Raw genomic sequence first — 17432 nt, 5'->3', positions numbered from 1 at the left:
AAAATTAAATCCAAATGTTGCAGCACTACTCTCCAGACTCGCACAACATATATATACACTCAACCACATTAACCAACAAAGCACATTGATTTTCATCATTTAAAAGCAGTTTCTTTGCTCGATTGTGAACGACTCCCAGAAGAAAAAATTGTACATAAATTTCAATTCTAAAAAACATCTAGTACTTTAAAGCAACTACACCAACATTCCTCAGTGCAGTAAGATTTTGTAATGTCATGTTTCCAACACTCCCTAAGTTCTCTCGATTGGATATTTTAGTGTGTGTGTCTATTTGAGGGCCAGCAGAGCCGTGGGTGAGGATGTCTCATCGTTACCTGGCCAGACGATAGCCTCCAGCAGCGTCACCCTACGAGCCAGAAGCTCAAGATCAGCCTGCAAGTCGCGGAACATCTGCAAGCTAAAGTCCTATCAGAGAGCAGTGACAGGGAGTGCTGTATGAGGGGGTGTGGAAACACCAGCCTGAGTCCTGGGGGCTGCTCGTGACTGTTGCCACTCCCTGTCCGAGTAGGTGAGGTGCAGTGGGAGTTGGAGCCCCCTACCTTGACCCCCGCCTTAAACTGACCCTGCCTCAGGCCTCCTACTCACCATGAATACCGATCATAGTCTCGAGGATTAAAACCCTCTCAGCTAAGATCTTCAGCGCCTCTCTGATCTGATGTATTCCGTCCCCCTGTGAAGATAGATACAGCCGTCAAGGTTAGGAGCGCAAGCTTGAGGACTGCACGCCAAGATGCAGGTCATTTGCTTTTTCTTCTCAATAGATTTCAGCTGTTAGAAGGTTAAACAGTCCACACATTTGTCCAGCATTGTCGGCTTCCTACGTGGCTCTATCTCCCTCATTCTCTGGCCATGCCGCGATACAGTATGACATCAGTCTCTGCCATGCTAGGCTGGACAACAGCAGCATGCATGTCACAGTATGACACACGTTTGACACACCAAACTATTCCAGGCTTTTTTACATTCGCTCATGCTATGTACAGTTTCTGTTTCTGTAACTCAGACAGGGAAATATGTCACCACAACTGCATCTTTAATGTTTTTGTGGTCATGAGAAGCTACTATGCACTCACTGGAGACTTTTTTTTTTTTATTCTGTTAAAACTTAAAGGACCATAATTCACCATCACAAAAACAAGGCATGCAAAAGGGGTGTTGCGTAGTAAAATTGTTAGTAAGACAAAAAAATGATTTTGTTTGTAGAAAAAAGGCAAACAAAGTACAAAGTAAAATGTTTAGCTAATACAGACTATTTAATTTCAAGCAAGAATAAATGTTATATGATAAGGTGCAACTTTGCCATATTTCAATGCAGCAGCCTTATGCACTTGTGAATATCGACATGCAGAAAATGAGTCTTTTTTTTTTTTTTTTTTGCAAGACGGGGTAAGAGAGGGTAGCTGTATCCACTCCACAACACCTCTGAACCCAACGGAATCTACGACTTGACACAGTAATGAAAGGATTTGGCATATGCATCACTTGCATTTTACTCAATTTAGAAGACCACACATTTAGAAAAATGTGCTCAAGGATTTAGCCATCTCCTCTCTGCTTTGGTTGGAGTGTCTTGGTTTAACCACATTGATGGTGGTGATGCTATTTTGACATATATGCCAAAGTCAGATGCTGCCAAAGTGACTGTGAAAGGTAGCCATAGCTTGCAGAGGGAGTCAAACAGCTTCAGGGTCAAGAGGACAATGTCATGACGGGGGGGGAGCTGCAGTCTGGAGCGCACCCCGAGGACCAACAACACAAAAACACAAAGTCTGAAGTTTTCCACACACAAATGCATACGGTTCACCAGCTGAAATCACATGTACACAAAAAAAAACACATGGTGGGTGAGAAGACATGAGAGGACAAGAAAAACATATACACTACACATATCCTGAATAGAAAATACCTTACATTTAGATTGCTCTTGTCAAATGAAAAAGAGGTCAAAGAAAAGGAAGGATTAGACAGACAGAGCAAATATAATACACATTAAGGGGGTTCTTCAAAGAAAAATCCAAGAGTTTGTTCAACCAAATGTGCTTGTACATTACCGCCAAATGAGCTACTTCCTCACCGGTAAGCCCTTTTCTCCAGGCTCTCCTTTGGGACCCGGTAATCCCTGTTAAAGAATTGTACAACTAAGTGTGATTTAAAGACAATGAAATGCTTTTAAAAAGATCATTGCCATGATCCTTATAATGTTAAAAACACTGGTTAGGGTTAGCTTACCGGCTCGCCCCTGAAGCCCCTGTCCCCTGGGTAACCTGAGAGACCCTGAACCAAAAGCGTATCACACCGTTTTGTTTACGCGTGAAGGATGAAGAAACAGAAAAGCTGCTGAACAAAAATCAGTGGCACTCACTCGCTCTCCACGCTCTCCCTTCGGTCCCATAGGACCTTGTCCTCCAGGAATCCCAGGTTTACCCTGTCAACATAAACAATTTGGATTATAACAAATGTTTGGTATACTGACCACTCTTTTTCTAAATTGGTGTTGGCCCTCTTACGCTCTGTCCCTGTGGTCCCGGTGGTCCTGCTGGTCCTTTTGGACCTGTAGGACCTACACATGAATTGGAAGACATATTAGTGATCAGGAAATTGGGCCTCAAGGATGAAGTATGCGAGCAACAAAATTAAAATGAACGAAAATAATATCTTTGATTGAACTGTTTGTGATTGATTGTGTTGATCTCTGGCAATTCTGAGATACTACATATGAACAATGCAAAAAATTATGTACAGCGGAAAATGTGAAATGATTGGCTTGTCGTTGTCAAAATTGGACCACTGATAATACCAGCTGTGTACATTAATGCATTAAAAATGATATTCAATTTCAAATTTGGCTACGGTTCAGGGATAAACTGCATATAGGTACTACATGTATTTTAAAATGTAAAATCTCCTGTCCAAGTCAGTTTCTATGATGCAGCAAAAGATACCAACCAATCGGGCCAGGAGGACCCTGCGGTCCTGGTGTAGAATCATGGAAAGTGTTGGTGAAGAAGGGGTCTTTCCCTCGCTCTGGAACCAAAATAAAAAGAAATACCATCACCATTCTACACACTCTACAGTTATGCTAAAGTTTTTGCTGGCAATTCATATTTTGTTTCACTAATGTGGCTATTCATTTATCACGCGACTCAGGTTGTTTTATTTGTTTTATTAATGACCAAGTCATACTTTAATGAATTGCAGCTCTAAATTGTGCAGAAATTTCCACCTTCCACCTCTGTACAAAAATGTTGTCCAACACAAAATACTATACCGCTTGATACCACACGGTAGCGCTGTGTTACAAATAACTACAGTGAACTAAAATATGCAGGGAGGGCAAATAGCAAAACCTTGACATTTTATTATTATTCATCCATTCGTTCCTCTTCTGAACCACTTATCCTCACGAAGGTCCTGGGCATTATTATTATTATTATTATTGCATTTCATGACTATTTATCTAAATAGTCATAAAATGCAAAAAACGAAAAGTGTTGCACATAGTAGGTAGTTTGGAATCTTATAGTTGAGGCTGCATTTGTGAGTTAACCTTTGATTACAACCCACAATGTTAAAAAGGCAAGGTTTACAGTTAATCACAGATTTTCTTTCATTTAAAAGGTAGGTTAATTTGTGTAACAGCACAGAAAGAACAAGTATAGATAGAAAAGAATGCAGAGAAAGTCAGTGAGAGGAAGTGTTTGCTCTTGCACATGAAACAGCATAGATCCAAGTGAAGTTTTTGACTTTAGGGAGAGCGAGAGATGACGATGAGGAGGAGGAGCCCAAGACGACAGGAAACATCATCCAGCTGAAAAATCATTGAGCGTCTCCAATTGAGTTAGACATCCAGGCCAGTTGTCACTGTCTGTCTGTCTGTCTGTCTGTCTGTCTGTCTGTCTGTCTGTCTGTCTGTCTGTCTTTGCATCTGCTTTGTATTCCCTAAGTGTGATCTTGAACGACGCCATTCTGGGTGCAGGTTTTTAAGCACTGGTGGTCCGCAGGAGTGACATTGAACCCCCTCGTGGATACATACAAGACAAATAAAGCAGTATTTTCCCAAGTAAGGTCAGCACAGATCGGCCCGTCCGCCTTCCTGTCCTCCCGCCATTCCCTGCTGTTACTTTGATGTGAAAGAAATGCCTCCCAGTCTCATTATGCCAATCCTAATACCTACACAGGAAGCTCACGCTGACAAATCTATGCTTTAAATACTTTTCCCCCTTTAAAACCAGCGGATCAACAAATAAAAGGTGCTAACGCACCGACCTTGAAAGAAGTGAGGAGCCGACATCTGGTAGCAGTTGAGTGACAGCAGAAGTGGACAGGTTTTCATCACAGCATGTCAAGTTTTAGAATTTTATTTAACTTCTCTTTTTATTCATACATTGCTGTATATCATAGAGTAGTTAGATTTTATAATGGGGTATTTTATGAAATTAGGTCACAGTATCATGTATTGTAACAATGTTTTGACACATTTGTGTTGAGTGTTTAGGATGGGGTCTTACTGTCTGGCGCAGGGATGCGGGCACTGGCGGGAGCAGGTGGTCCTGGAGGCCCGGGTGGACCTGGTAGACCTCTCTCTCCTGGGAGTCCTGGGGGACCCCGGGGGCCTGAAGAGACAAAGAATCAAAAAAATGAGATAACATTGAACATATTCAATGAAAGTCCTGACCTTGTCTGCTAATGAGGGCAACACGATTCTTGTTGGCTAGGAAACATCACAGTGACCATGACTGGCGTACATACGAGACTGAATGCGTTTACATTGCAACGTCAACTAAATTTCAGATGGAAAGTTTTACAGTTAGTTGCATGCATTGGAGTCTGTGGCCACATTTTTTTGTCATTGACTCAGATTTAATGAGGTACTAATTTTTGCTGCTTTACTTTCAGTGATTATGCTTCACGTTGCCAAGAGTTTAAAATTGTTTCTCTAAAAGTGTATAAAGCCTGAGTGAGTTAGAGAAGTACTGAAAAGAAAAAGGCATTCTGACACATATTTTGAACAATTTTCTGATAAAAGTTTCCCTTTTGACATGAACGAAATATCAAATATTTTTTATTAAAAATGCCGCACGGCTAGTGTCGTTCACAAAATCACGACTTTAACGTTTATACCAAACTTGCATGGAAAAACACCACAGGGGAAGAGAGGAGGACCATTATTAAAATAATGTTTGGTGCATGATAGTGCCAATGTGGTGCATATGAGAGACTTTACTACAACTGACAGGCACTGTCTGAGAATTATTACTTTGCAAGGTAATGTTATCATAACCCTGATTCGACACCCATAGGGGTCATTTTCACTTAAAGTTGCAGCATAAGCAGCTGTAGCAGTTTGGGAGCGCGGGAGGGAAGTCTGAGGCTCAGTGACTCAAATGACCTGCTTACCTAGACCAAAACATATTCAACCATATTTGCATTTCATACTGTAATCTATAATGCCACAAAGTTCAACGTATGCCCAATTTCCCCATGTACCTGTCTTGACAGATAATTTGTCTTTGCATTGTATTGGATACAATCCAGTCCCATGTTTGTCTTTCTATAAAAATGAGCAAATTATAGCTTTGGTTACAATATGTGGCATTGGTTTTGGGTGGCTATGAAGTAATGGAGAAAGAAAAACAATAACATCATGGCCACATGGAAAGCATAAGGACCTGGGATTTGTGTATATATGGCTCATATTCATTTAAGGTTGGATTTGCAAGGCGTTCCTCGGAGAGTCGCTTTGAAAAAAGACAAATTACGTTGGTCAATGTCTGGTCGTTACCCAGCAGCAGGTTCAGAACAGGGGTCATTTTGGAGGCCTTCGAGATTCAGAGAGGAGAAATAACAGCGCGTGTTGAGAGCAGATGTTATGACACACTATTTGCTTTATTATCATTCAAGTCACAGCTGCCTGTGGATTTACTTTTTCCTACAGTTGATTTATTCGGGGTCTGAATACATAGAGCAGGTTTATTCCTCTGTTTACACTCTGATTGGTGACCATGAGCTGCAGCGGCACGTGTCGGCGCTACAGTTGACTTTACACGTACTCAAGACTCAATGGCCGCTGATAAAGCACAATTTAAGTCAAAATTCAGAAAGTTAGCAGACAAAATGTCTGGAACACGCTACCGGTTACAGCTGGAGCTTCTTTTGGATCGACCAAGTGGCTTAAGTGGAAGACAAATACCCCAAAGCCGGATATCATGGCTCAGTCTTGTTTCCACGAGTGTTTGGTTAATACTAAGGCAATCAAATGCCTCAAAAGTAGACAGAGGCAAGAAATGCAAACTCTCTCCCTCAGCAAGACACACAATCTTAAGAATTGCTTGATTTCATCTCAAAATCCTCATTTGGTGCTTTTTACGTTCTGTGAGGCCCCATCTTACCTGAAGGTCCGGCGTTTCCCTTCAATCCAGGGCTTCCAGCTGGGCCCCTCGCGCCCGCCTCCCCCCGAGGCCCAGTGGGACCTGGCGAGCCTCGAGAACCTGTTTTGCCTTGGAGGCAAAGATTGTCATCACTAATTATACGGACGAAATTGCTGATTGCTTCGACATCAACTGTGAGTACAATTTTACCGTCTCTGCCTGGAAGACCATCGCTGCCCTTTTCCCCCTGAGGACCTGTAATAGAAGGACTTAATTGAGCGATTGTTTGACGTTTCCACTGAGCTCAAAAGCCAGAAGACACAAGTAGATAACTGTGTCCAAGATACAGCAGGAAGGCTGATTTTGGTGCAAATGGGAGCATTCCTATGTAATCCAAACTCCTGTGATTTGTACCTTTTTTTTGGTAAATGATTTAAAAAAGCTGATTAATCGAAAGTGTATAATTTGACTCAATAAACGTGACAATGGTTCTTTTCTAACCAGGCGTTCGATAGAGCGGGGTTTGTGTGCCCGATTTTTATTTTATTTTTTTGCAGCAGCAGCTATAGCCAAGGCTGGGCTCAAGTCCAGGAAAGAAAAGGTGAAGTGCTCGCCTTGAGCTCAGTAAGCATGCACCTCAAATGACTCTCTTTCTTAGAGTGGAGGAAATGAGCGTTTGTGGAAAGGTGGAAATAGGATATACTATAATATATGTGAGCAGGTAGAAAAGGGTTGATTGATAATAATGAACGATTGTTCAAAGTGTGAACGCACACTTACTGTATTTTTTGGACTATAAGGCTTACTGGATTATAAAGTGTAGTCTGTTTTTGAAAATTTCCATCCATAGGGCGCACTGGCTCAAACTCTATTCAACTTCAATTCCACATCCTTACATAAGGAACACCTTGATTATAAGGTGCATTATCAATTTCTGAGAACACTAAAGGTGCCTTGTAGTCAGAAAAATGCAGTATTTCAAGTACTTTAATATTATAGCTCGACTACCTACCGGCAGGTCCCTGCTCACCGGGAGCCCCCTGAGCAGGCGCGGCCCCCAACAGTAAGGCGGCCTCGGGTGTAACTTTCCCTTTGGTCAGAGGGTGGCGCTGAGATATGGACGGCAAGGCAGTGAGGACTTGGACCTGGTGATGCGAAACGTTAAAATGAGCGTGATGAAGCATCATTAAGCACATACTTGACTATCTGAGGTTGCAAAAACCTTTGCCTCCAGCGAACTCAGCCTGTCATTCATTGCCGTGATTCGACTGCAGTTGAGACAGTCTGGAAACAGAAAACAGTCATTTACATCCAGTTCTTTTTTTATTGGCCAAGTCGGAACACATGGTTGCTTTTACATGAGAGGGGCTCCCCTGAGCGTGCAGGTGGGCGACGCAGTGTGGACGGTTTCCTTATTGCCTCCTGAGCCCCCTGCTGTTTGCCTGCATCTGTAGAAGATAGAGACAGTATGATGTCACCTCCTGTCATTTAGACTTGAAGTCATAATGTGGTTTTGAATTTAAAAGTCGGATTACTCGACTAATATGTTGGTATCAATGTGGAAAAAACATGCACGCTCGGCAGAACGTGCAGATTCAACACCAAATTCCACTTGACTGAAAGGTAGACATGCCAACGCTGCTAGTGCTGCCATGAGTTCAAACGATACGATTGAAATAAAAATGCCTCACACTAAAAGCCATGCTAAAAATGCCAGTCTTGAGAATGGATTTAAAAGTGGACAGTGAGGCCTTCTGATGTGCACCGGCTGGGAATTCCATACATGGGAGCAGCAAAAGCCTACAAAGCTCAGTCCCACCCTGAGCCTCCACTACGTTCCATCTCGGAGCAGCTGGTCAGCTGACCTGGGTAACCGAAACGGGAAATGCCCGTGCAGCAGCTCAGAGGGCGGGGCTAAGAAGAAAAAAACCCAAATAGTGTTGCCTTGCGGTACGGACGACCCCACTTTTGCCAGCAGAATTTTCAAATACTGCACAAGAGCTGTGTGGTGGCTATGAACTCAATCCAAGAGACAGCTCAGACCATTTCATCAATTAATCATTGCCATTTTTTTTTTGTTTGCAGCCACTTCTGAAAGAGACAACTGTGTGCGCAATGCACCCCTTGCCAAGTTCCCCTTTTTGTATTGTTCCTTGTGTGGAGTAGTCAGCAGAACATTGGGAAGCCATGGGAGAGAAGGAGTAAACAATAGGTTGCTTGTGCCAAGACAATGAGCTTGCATTCTGCACTGCCTTCGTTTTATGAACTGTGGGAGTTTGTGTCTGTGGGTTGTGAATGTTTTCAGTTGCCTTTGTCATACCGTCGAACATTTTTGTCGCTGTTACTCTGGATCTGTTCGGGCCAGGTGCTCGTGCTACAAACAAGCGGTTAGCGAAGCACCTCATTAGCAACCAGGAAGTAATACTTCCTTGCATTCTCTCACCACCAGCACCGAAAAAAATGTAAAAGCACCTGCAGCTATGAGTTGCAAAGGTCATGTGTCACGATACGTGTTACTGCAATGTAACATTTCACAATCGACTGTCTCTCTCGCTAGTGAAAACACAGGAGATGAAAAGTAGGACTGACTGTCCCACAGGGAAAAAAAACCCCAAAACATTTGGGAACTTAATGCAGCAGAGCATAACATCTTGAGTGATTACTCCAAAGCGTGGTTATGATTGCTTATGATTTTTGGCTTGTGGGTATTTCTCTCAGAGGATTATAGGCAAAGATGGATTTAAGCGGTATGATACTTTGTCGAAAATGTGGCAACCTCCTCCGTGTTTAGATATCAATGTCAAGAATGTGGCAGTCAAGGCAAACACAAACTTGGATGCGTTGGACATTCTGCAGTGACGCACCGTGTGTTTATCCACAAGCGATGGCTGGTTTTAATTACCAAAAATGGGCTTCGGACAGGAAATGTAGACATCACCCCTCGCAAGCACCACTTCTCGAGTTAGAGCCTCGATTTCCCCACGCACACATGGGTTATTGTGCGAGCCATAAGCTGGATTTGGCACAAGGACAAATGTCTCCTACACACTTCTTCTTACACAATTACTCCCAGTCTTTATCTTCAAAGGTGAAATACATCTCTTTGCCAGCTCCTGAGTGAGTTCAATGAAAGGCAGGATGGTCCTTCCTGCCTCCGAGGCTTCACACGGGATCCAACACCATAACATCATCATTGTTTGGATGCCACCATGCCCCTTCATGGACATTCATGATTGCTTCTCAATGGGCTAATTGCCCCACCGGGGGATGGGTGTCAAATAAACGCGTGAATATATTTGGCCTCTTGCCCTCGCGGTGCACTGGGCCCTAATGAGTGAGCCAGTTAGGGCTATTCATTAGAGAAATAGCCCGCTGAGAGTTCAGTGGGCCAGAGGCCTTCCTGCCTCTGGGTCGTGCGTGTCCTATTCTGCTGCACATGCTGTCTTTGTCATTTGTTTGTAAACACTCCTTGAATTATGTCTTCCTCTGCGGCTGCAAAATCTAGATGGAGATGAGTGCGGATCTTAGTGAACCCAATTTGACCGCCACACCAGAATGATGTCTTGTACAGTACTGTGCGTTGTAGCCTATATGAAGATGATTTTAGCGAATATCTTCTCTCGCCTCAATTATCAAACCTCAGAAGGCTTGTTAAAAAGTCAGAAGTCTTTTGCGTGTGGGCTGCCTTACATCACGCTTATAGTTGAAGATGAAGGTCAGAAGGTCGTTTAGCCAGAATCTCACTAATAGGCCTGCCAAGCCTCATGTGCAGTTTTTTTTTTTTTTTTTGCAATTACCATAATTTTCGGACAATAAATTGCTGTAGTGTAAGTCGCATTTTTGGCAAACATTTATTTCATAAAAAACAGTCGCGCATCAAAAATTATTGTTCTCTAATAGCAGGAACACGAAATAGAGTTTTTAAAATAAACTTTTTGATGGCAGATCTTAGCATGTTTTTATAGGTTCGCTGAAAGTTTAGATTGTTGTAATGATCCATCGTGAAAGGGTAATGGTGTGTCCCTCTTTGCGCAATCACACTGGTCCTGCTCCAGTGTGATTGCGCAAAGACGCACGCACGCACACGCACGCACACACGCACACACTACAGCTCGCAGACACAGCAGAGCACAAAGTTCCTGATCCATCTCTGTCTGGTCAATTAGCTGAGCTCAGCGCTGCAGCATCATTAGTGGGCGCTGAGGGTGTTTGTCTCTGTCGCTGCACAGCATCGGACAGGATGAATAGCACTGCTTTGCCGAGCATCCCCCACCCCCCTCCCACACTCACACTAATCACCGAAAGCACAACTTTCTAACTAGGACGAACTGGACTGGGCTGAGCAAAGTGACTACAAAGTACATCCGTACGCTTAGTGGACACTTTGTGTCATCAGTTCTAAAAGAGACAAAATGACGTGCTTGTGGATATTCTCATTCATCCAGGTCATTTAAATCCTTTACAGGACAACACGTCGTTGGGTGGAAACTCCCGCATTAATATTCCGTTCAGTTGTAAACATTTGCTGTCAAGTGATTTTATTATTTTTCCCATTCCTATGGTTGGTCAAGAACAGATCCTGTTTCGAGAAACTTTCCATGGAGCATTGTGGTGATCATAAAGCTTGTCAAACTGGCCCTCAACTACCGTCTAGTATAGAAGAATCTCTTGCCAGGCAGCAAATTTTGCACCATCGGGCCAACTGCCAACATCGCATAAGCTCTCAAATGCTGTTAGCCTCACAACTGTCTTCATGTATCACTGCATGAAAGAAAATAGAAGGGTATAGGTAGGGACTTTTGGAACACCTTGAATTTATGTTATATAATTTTTGATAGTTCTATCATTTTGTTCTGTGGGTGTTCTTACTGTATCAACAAAGCTGCAGTTTTTTTTGGGGTGAGTCAATTGAATTCAAAGCAATTCAACATTTCTGGCGTTTATTACAAAAATTGCTAAATACTTTTGACACGGTAGACATTCCAAAATACATCTAGCTCTCCCTGAAATGATTTTTGCGATTGTATTTATGTATTATGCTATGCTTTTTGAAAAAATGCTTTTATCAATTGCTTATAGCTCTGGCTTACTGCTCTGTGCATTGCAAACCTGCATCTGAACTTGAGTGTTTATTTTCTTTTCCCATGGTAACACCCTTTTTTAATTAGGCGATTGACACACTTAGTCATCCGCTTCCTCCACAAGTGCAACTCTACCTCCTCTTCGTCAGAGAAAAGGTACTAGCCCACACACTCCATAGGCTTCACTGTAATTACACTTGAGGGGGTCTCATAATCGATCCCCAAGGAAAATTCAAGTTAAACTAAACCGATACCTTATGTTTAAGTTGCATTGGAAAACAAGTGGGCATGGAGGTCTGCATGCAAGTGTCGAGGAGGTGTTGCGAAGGAGGTTTCTAAGACCTTGAGGTGAGAGCATGGAGGGTCAGAGAGGTCCCCGCCGACAGCACACACATCTCACCTCATCAAGCAGCACAGACACTTGAGCCAAGGCAGCATCTGGTAAAAAGGATGCTCAAGGATGCAAACAATGCCTCAAAAGTAGGTGCGGTTAAGAGTCAAGACAACTCCGCCTTGACAAAACCTTTAAAGGTCGGATTCGATGAGTCCGTATGAATCGATGTAGTTCTACAACACTGCAAAGTACATGTGCACTCATGAACAGGTATTCCTCTACTACTGTATAGTTTTGAAAACCAGGAGGACAATAAAACACAAACACAACAAGCGTACTCACGCAGGAGCTGCTGTTTGTCATTGCTCACACCCAGACACCCACGTAGTTGTGCAGAAATTACGCAACACCTCTCAGGCCCCACATATGAGAGAACGAAGAAGAGAGAAGTGCCCAAGAAACAAACACAATGCATTTTTTTCATAATAATTGTTATTTCTGGATCTTTTATACAGGTTTTGAGCACGATTCAATAAGAAACAGATGTGTGTATTATGTCCACATGGCATTTTTCTCATGTATCTGGTTAAGAAGTGCGTGCTCCTCTATGCCAACCCCCCCCCCCCCCCCACACACACACACCATTATCCCTCCTGCCAAAGTAGCACTGATGAAAAATTGTGGCACTTTCCATCCTTGAAGTTGCCCATCCCTGATCCCTGCCATTTATATGAATATCTAATTATTGTTGGTAAATCAAAGCATCTGCTTTTCTACGAAGACTTCCTACAAAATGTTAGAGTGCATCTGGGGACATTTTGGAAGAGAGGTCAATGATATTGGCTTTGCCATGTTCATAATACTTGCGGTTAGGTCCTTCTTTCTTTATGGACTTTGCTTCTGGAAAAGAAAATGATCTTTCCAAACCTTGGTTGTCGAATGTCTAGCTCAAATGATGACTTAAGAGGTCCACATTAACCACTGTGGGTCAAGGTTTCACCCATTTGGTCAGCACAAAGTGAATATGATCCTACTCTGGGCTATTGGACAAATAAGTCCCATTCCTCATATATGTCCAGACCATGCAGATGTTCTTAAACTCACGCACCCTGTAATCTCTCACAGGAAAGAGGAGGCTTCTCACCTCAAGCCAGACAGCGCTGTCTTTACCTCACCTTCCTTCTCAGTCTCCCGCTCTCCATCGCTGGCTGTTTTTCCAACACATGCCTTTAGTGATGCTGACGGCACTGACAGGCTTTCAGTTCCACCTCCCCTTCCAAGCAGCACGCTGTGGTGTGTAATTACAGAGCAGCCCCAAGCCTGGTGGTCAGACCAGTGGGCTGACTGCTGACAGCCGTGCTTGTTTGGCCTACAGACATGAGTTCCCATTGGCACTCGCAGACAGGAGCTGTGGGTTAGGTAGACCCTCTCTGAACAGGATGCCTTTCATAAATCTTCCCCTTTCACCCCTAATTCTCCCACTTCCTCAGCAGAGGGTTTCATCAGGGCAAAACGCCCCGTAGAGCTTTGGGCCAGATGGATGGGAATACCTGCAAATGATACTAATCATGGGAAAATGGAGCGCTGCAGACAGTTAACATCTTCCCCTCTAATTACTAAGCAGGTAGTCCAGCCCCTATGCTTTGGCTCGTTTTGGGGTGTGACGCTGTGGTGGTGGTCTGTTTTTCTATGACAGACAGTAAATGTTGTCTCATGACCCATCTCAACCAATAACAGATGGAAGCCTGACAATATTGTTCAGTTGAACAAATTTATAGGTCAGCATCCAATGTAAGGTTTATGCCAAATTAATAGCATTAATAATCATGTCATAAAATCTGATTAATACATCCAATTATAGATATTTACTTGCATTCCTGGACAGGAAAAAAATAGCCTTAGTGGTTGAATGTTGTGCTTAATTTCTGAATAATCAAACAAACCCAGTGAGCTGGTTCCAAGTCAGAATTTGCTTGAATTCCCGAATTCTTAATCAAAATGACAAAACGTTGAAAGCTCAATCAATTATACGGCTGCATGAAACTTCTTCGTGATGTTGGTGGTCTTTTCTTGCTTTTATGATTGGTGGCCTGATGGATTTATTAAACAGCCAAGGGATTTGTTTAATAATAAGTCATGAATGGCTCATTGAGAATCCTCACGATTCTCTGGAATTGACTGAAGAAGAAAAACATGACATCAACTTTGTGCTACAACTACGCAGACCTCCTTTAGTCAGAATAAATCAGATCAGTATGACACTGACAAGGAAACAGGAGGGAGATTCTTCCATTGCTTTAACTGCACCCCTGCACACTGATGTGCAGAATCCAAGACTCTTAAGGACATGTTTTTTTTAAGGATCTGCACTTGCTCCAGTCACTCCCTCACAAACAAGCAGTGACATAGAGACCTTTTTTTTTCATGTAAACAAACGTGCGGTCCATGTAAAGTGGCTAAAGTTAGCAGTGGGCACATCTGCTGAATTGCAAACTTAAGTTTAAATGTGGTGGGACGAGCTGCGCCACCCAATCCAATAGTCTTCAAATATTTCCTGCACTTGAAAGGAGCGGATGTCTAATAAAAGTATGCGACGGGCCGACAACACGACATACACACGTCACTTCTATTAAGAGAGTCGGACACCTGATGAATGCTTTTGCGGTGACCCCGATCGACCTTAAACTCTGTGACGCACTCCCTCTCGTTCAAGAAGCGTGGTTGACATCGTCTCCATTGATGCGAGACCCTCTTGCCTCTTTTTGTGATCCAACTGCCACTTGGAAAATTTGTGTGAAAACAAGAAACCACACACTCCACTGCTGGTTTGGTGTGGCCCGCTTAGCGCGGGTGACCTCTCTATATAAAACACTCCCGACACACCGCAGCCTTGAAACCTCTGTCCTCAACGCGCTGCCACAGCTGGCCAACACGCAACAGCTCGAAAAACAACACAGAGCAGAAAAAGATGTCCAAAATAAACGCACAGAAACAATATATTTCTTGCTGTTGAAATATTAGATGGGCTGTTCGCAGCTGCACTCTGGGACTAAAATAATGAACTATATAAATTAATGTTGCTGTAGCTGGTTGTGTTTTACTGTAACTGTTCTTGTTTTCATAGTGGTTCATAATTTCATCATTCATCGTTAGTCCTGCCATCTGGAAACACAGACAATATTGGCTGTGAAAGTCAATGGTGAAAGGAACACAAACAGTCTGGACACCTGACAGGTGATAATCAGGCCAAAAGTTGAACAAAAAATGTTTCAGTGTAACCGAAAATGTTGCAAGCAATCCCCGATTTCACATCGCGGCATTTACTATTTGCACAAGTGCTCTTTTAAAGCCTCGTGTTATCGTTATTTCTCGTACTTTGTATAACAAGAGTGTATTATTTTTAGCCCTTTTTATACTACGTCTCAGAGGGAGACATTGTGTGTTTAATGGCACCACATTTATTTAACAGCCGTACTTGTAGAGTATAAGAAACTCCAACATATCGAAAAGTATCGTCACTATTTTTTTCTATAGTACCAGATAATATTTCACGAAAAGTCTAAAGTTCAAAATCGGAAAACCAAAGCCAAGAAGAGGATAAAATGTTACCTTAGAACGACAAAAATGGCTTGTATTAAATATGGTGTTTCTTTGTGATGGACTCAATTCATCTACTTCAGGAGTCATTAATAATGGGGGATCACCCAGGTTAGCACTACATTTATGCCAGCGATAAATAATGACAAGCACAATTAAATGTTCCACTAGATGGCAGACGGCATGTCTACATCATTAACGCATCAGTCCTCTTTTTGTAACATTTCTGTTGGTTGGCATGCCATTATATTCTTTATGAACCTTTGCTCCGGGAAACATTGCTCTTGGGAATAGGAGAAGCTGCTCTCAAGAAACCATGTAGCTGAACTCCTGACCAAGAAACCCTTTCGTCTGACCCCAATTACAATTGACAAGTTCTCCATGCTCCGTGTCCGCAGGTGTAGCCAAGCATGGCCCAATCCGCGAAGCTTACATCCGAACACGGTCCATGTCTTCTGCTGTTCACACTCAGGAAGTGGCTGAGGGAATCCTCGGCCTCTCGCTGTAGGCTTGTCCGAGGCTGTTCTGAACACTTACGATGTCTCCTGTCTTGTAATATGACATGAGTGCATGTAAATATTGGAGTGGGCTGTCACTAAGCTAAATCTGTCCACAGCCGGCCATGCAAACAAAAGAAACGGTCGAGTCGTCTCTGCCGAATGTGCAGACATATCCACGGCAACCAAGCACAAAAGTGCTTGTTGAGCACATCCACTGTGTGACAGAGACTGCGAGCGCCTTTCCTGAGCCAAGACAGGATTGCCAAACTGCAGTCATCAGGACCGTATAATAAATGAACAATCGTGCTTTCATCGCAAACCACAAACCTGCTTCTCCTCACATGCCTCCAAATGAACTGAGAACAGCACGTATGTGTCATGTTTTTTTTTTTTTCCTGGTGATTTAACTTCTTTTGGACAACATTGCCCAATTCCACCACAATTGGATATGTCATCTATTGAGGGAACATCTCGTATAACGCTTAAATTCTTATTTTCCCCTCGGATCATTCCAGTGGGGCGTTTTTGGGGCTTGCTTTGGGATTTGTCTGGATGAAAAATGTCCAATGACACGTTCTGAAATTGCTGTCAGATTGCAGATGTGGGAAAGAGGCATTCGATATCTTAAATAACTCCCCCAACATTAGAACACCCACCCCATCAAAAATGTGAGCATCCACTTGTATTTACTTTAAGATGAGAAGCTAATTATAACCCTGGTTTTGAGGAGTTTATGAAAGCTTGTAAGATAAGAATACATATTGCCAACATTCTTTTTAAAAATAGTATGTGTGCATCAAAATGACTTCAACCTGCAGAATCTCGTTTTGCAACTCCCGACATTAACGTTTTAATTAAGCAGAGTAAAAATCCGCCTGATCAAAGCATGGCTGTCTAACGTGTCCGACATTCTGCAAGTGGGCGAGGCGAATCTTTTGTTGTGGGCTTGATTTAAGCCATGTCATATCTATTGTTAAACATACGAGCTTGGCACACTCAAATGCTCTTTGATTTAGACAGCTCCTATTCTTTCCCCAAATAGAAAGCTCATTTAAGACAACATGTCAGAAAACCATGAGGAGCGCTTGCTAAGAATAACTGTGAGTTTATGAGATTATAAAACATCAGAGACAAGTCCGATTCACTGAATAACATATAATCAACGGAATGACTCTTTTACATATGAATACACTGTCAGGATCAACATTTAATATTATAATACTTGGTTATTATAATCCCCTTCTTTCACTCTCACGGCTATAATAGCTTCCACTTTATATAATATTTCCGTCCATCTATTCATAAAGTGGAAATTTTGAGAGGCAAAAAGATTAGGAATACTGGATTGCTTGATGCGGTGGCGGTTTCACACTAAACTCAACCAAGCATGCTTTTATGGTTCTTTCTTTTTATTTAATGTTTTTTTGCACTGGCGTAAGGCCCGTCTGAAACCTGTTATACAAATTTAGCGGCGTAGAAAATGATTCGAGTTAAAGAATAGGGATTTAAATGAACTAAAAGATAGCCAACC

The 17432-nt window shown here is 42.6% G+C and overlaps 1 protein-coding gene across 8 annotated transcripts in view; it reads right to left on the bottom strand.

Moving 5' to 3' along the window:
* Positions 1-17432, bottom strand: part of emid1 (EMI domain containing 1) — a 39599-nt gene that overhangs the window by 1667 nt on the left and 20500 nt on the right. Inside the window, exons 4-17 of one of the 8 annotated variants that reach the window (XM_037258425.1) lie at positions 7748-7837; positions 7612-7673; positions 7402-7534; positions 6600-6644; positions 6411-6518; positions 4530-4634; positions 2968-3045; positions 2529-2581; positions 2384-2446; positions 2251-2295; positions 2096-2140; positions 1933-1944; positions 607-691; positions 336-426 (exon numbers count right to left, since the gene is read on the bottom strand). In XM_037258425.1, coding sequence (XP_037114320.1) covers positions 419-426; positions 607-691; positions 1933-1944; positions 2096-2140; positions 2251-2295; positions 2384-2446; positions 2529-2581; positions 2968-3045; positions 4530-4634; positions 6411-6518; positions 6600-6644; positions 7402-7534; positions 7612-7673; positions 7748-7837 — 932 coding nt within the window. In that variant the 3' untranslated portion in view covers positions 336-418. Of the gene's footprint in view, positions 1-288; positions 692-1300; positions 1829-1932; positions 1945-2095; positions 2141-2250; positions 2296-2383; positions 2447-2528; positions 2582-2967; positions 3046-4529; positions 4635-6410; positions 6519-6599; positions 6645-7401; positions 7535-7611; positions 7674-7747; positions 7838-17432 lie in introns of those variants that run through there. The other 7 variants (XM_037258422.1, XM_037258427.1, XM_037258421.1 and 4 more) reach the window with 7 other exon arrangements.

This window comes from Syngnathus acus, chromosome 9 (assembly GCF_901709675.1).
Source record: "Syngnathus acus chromosome 9, fSynAcu1.2, whole genome shotgun sequence".
NCBI classification, from domain to species: Eukaryota; Metazoa; Chordata; class Actinopteri; order Syngnathiformes; family Syngnathidae; genus Syngnathus; species Syngnathus acus.
This window is presented reverse-complemented; position numbering and strand designations above follow the sequence as displayed.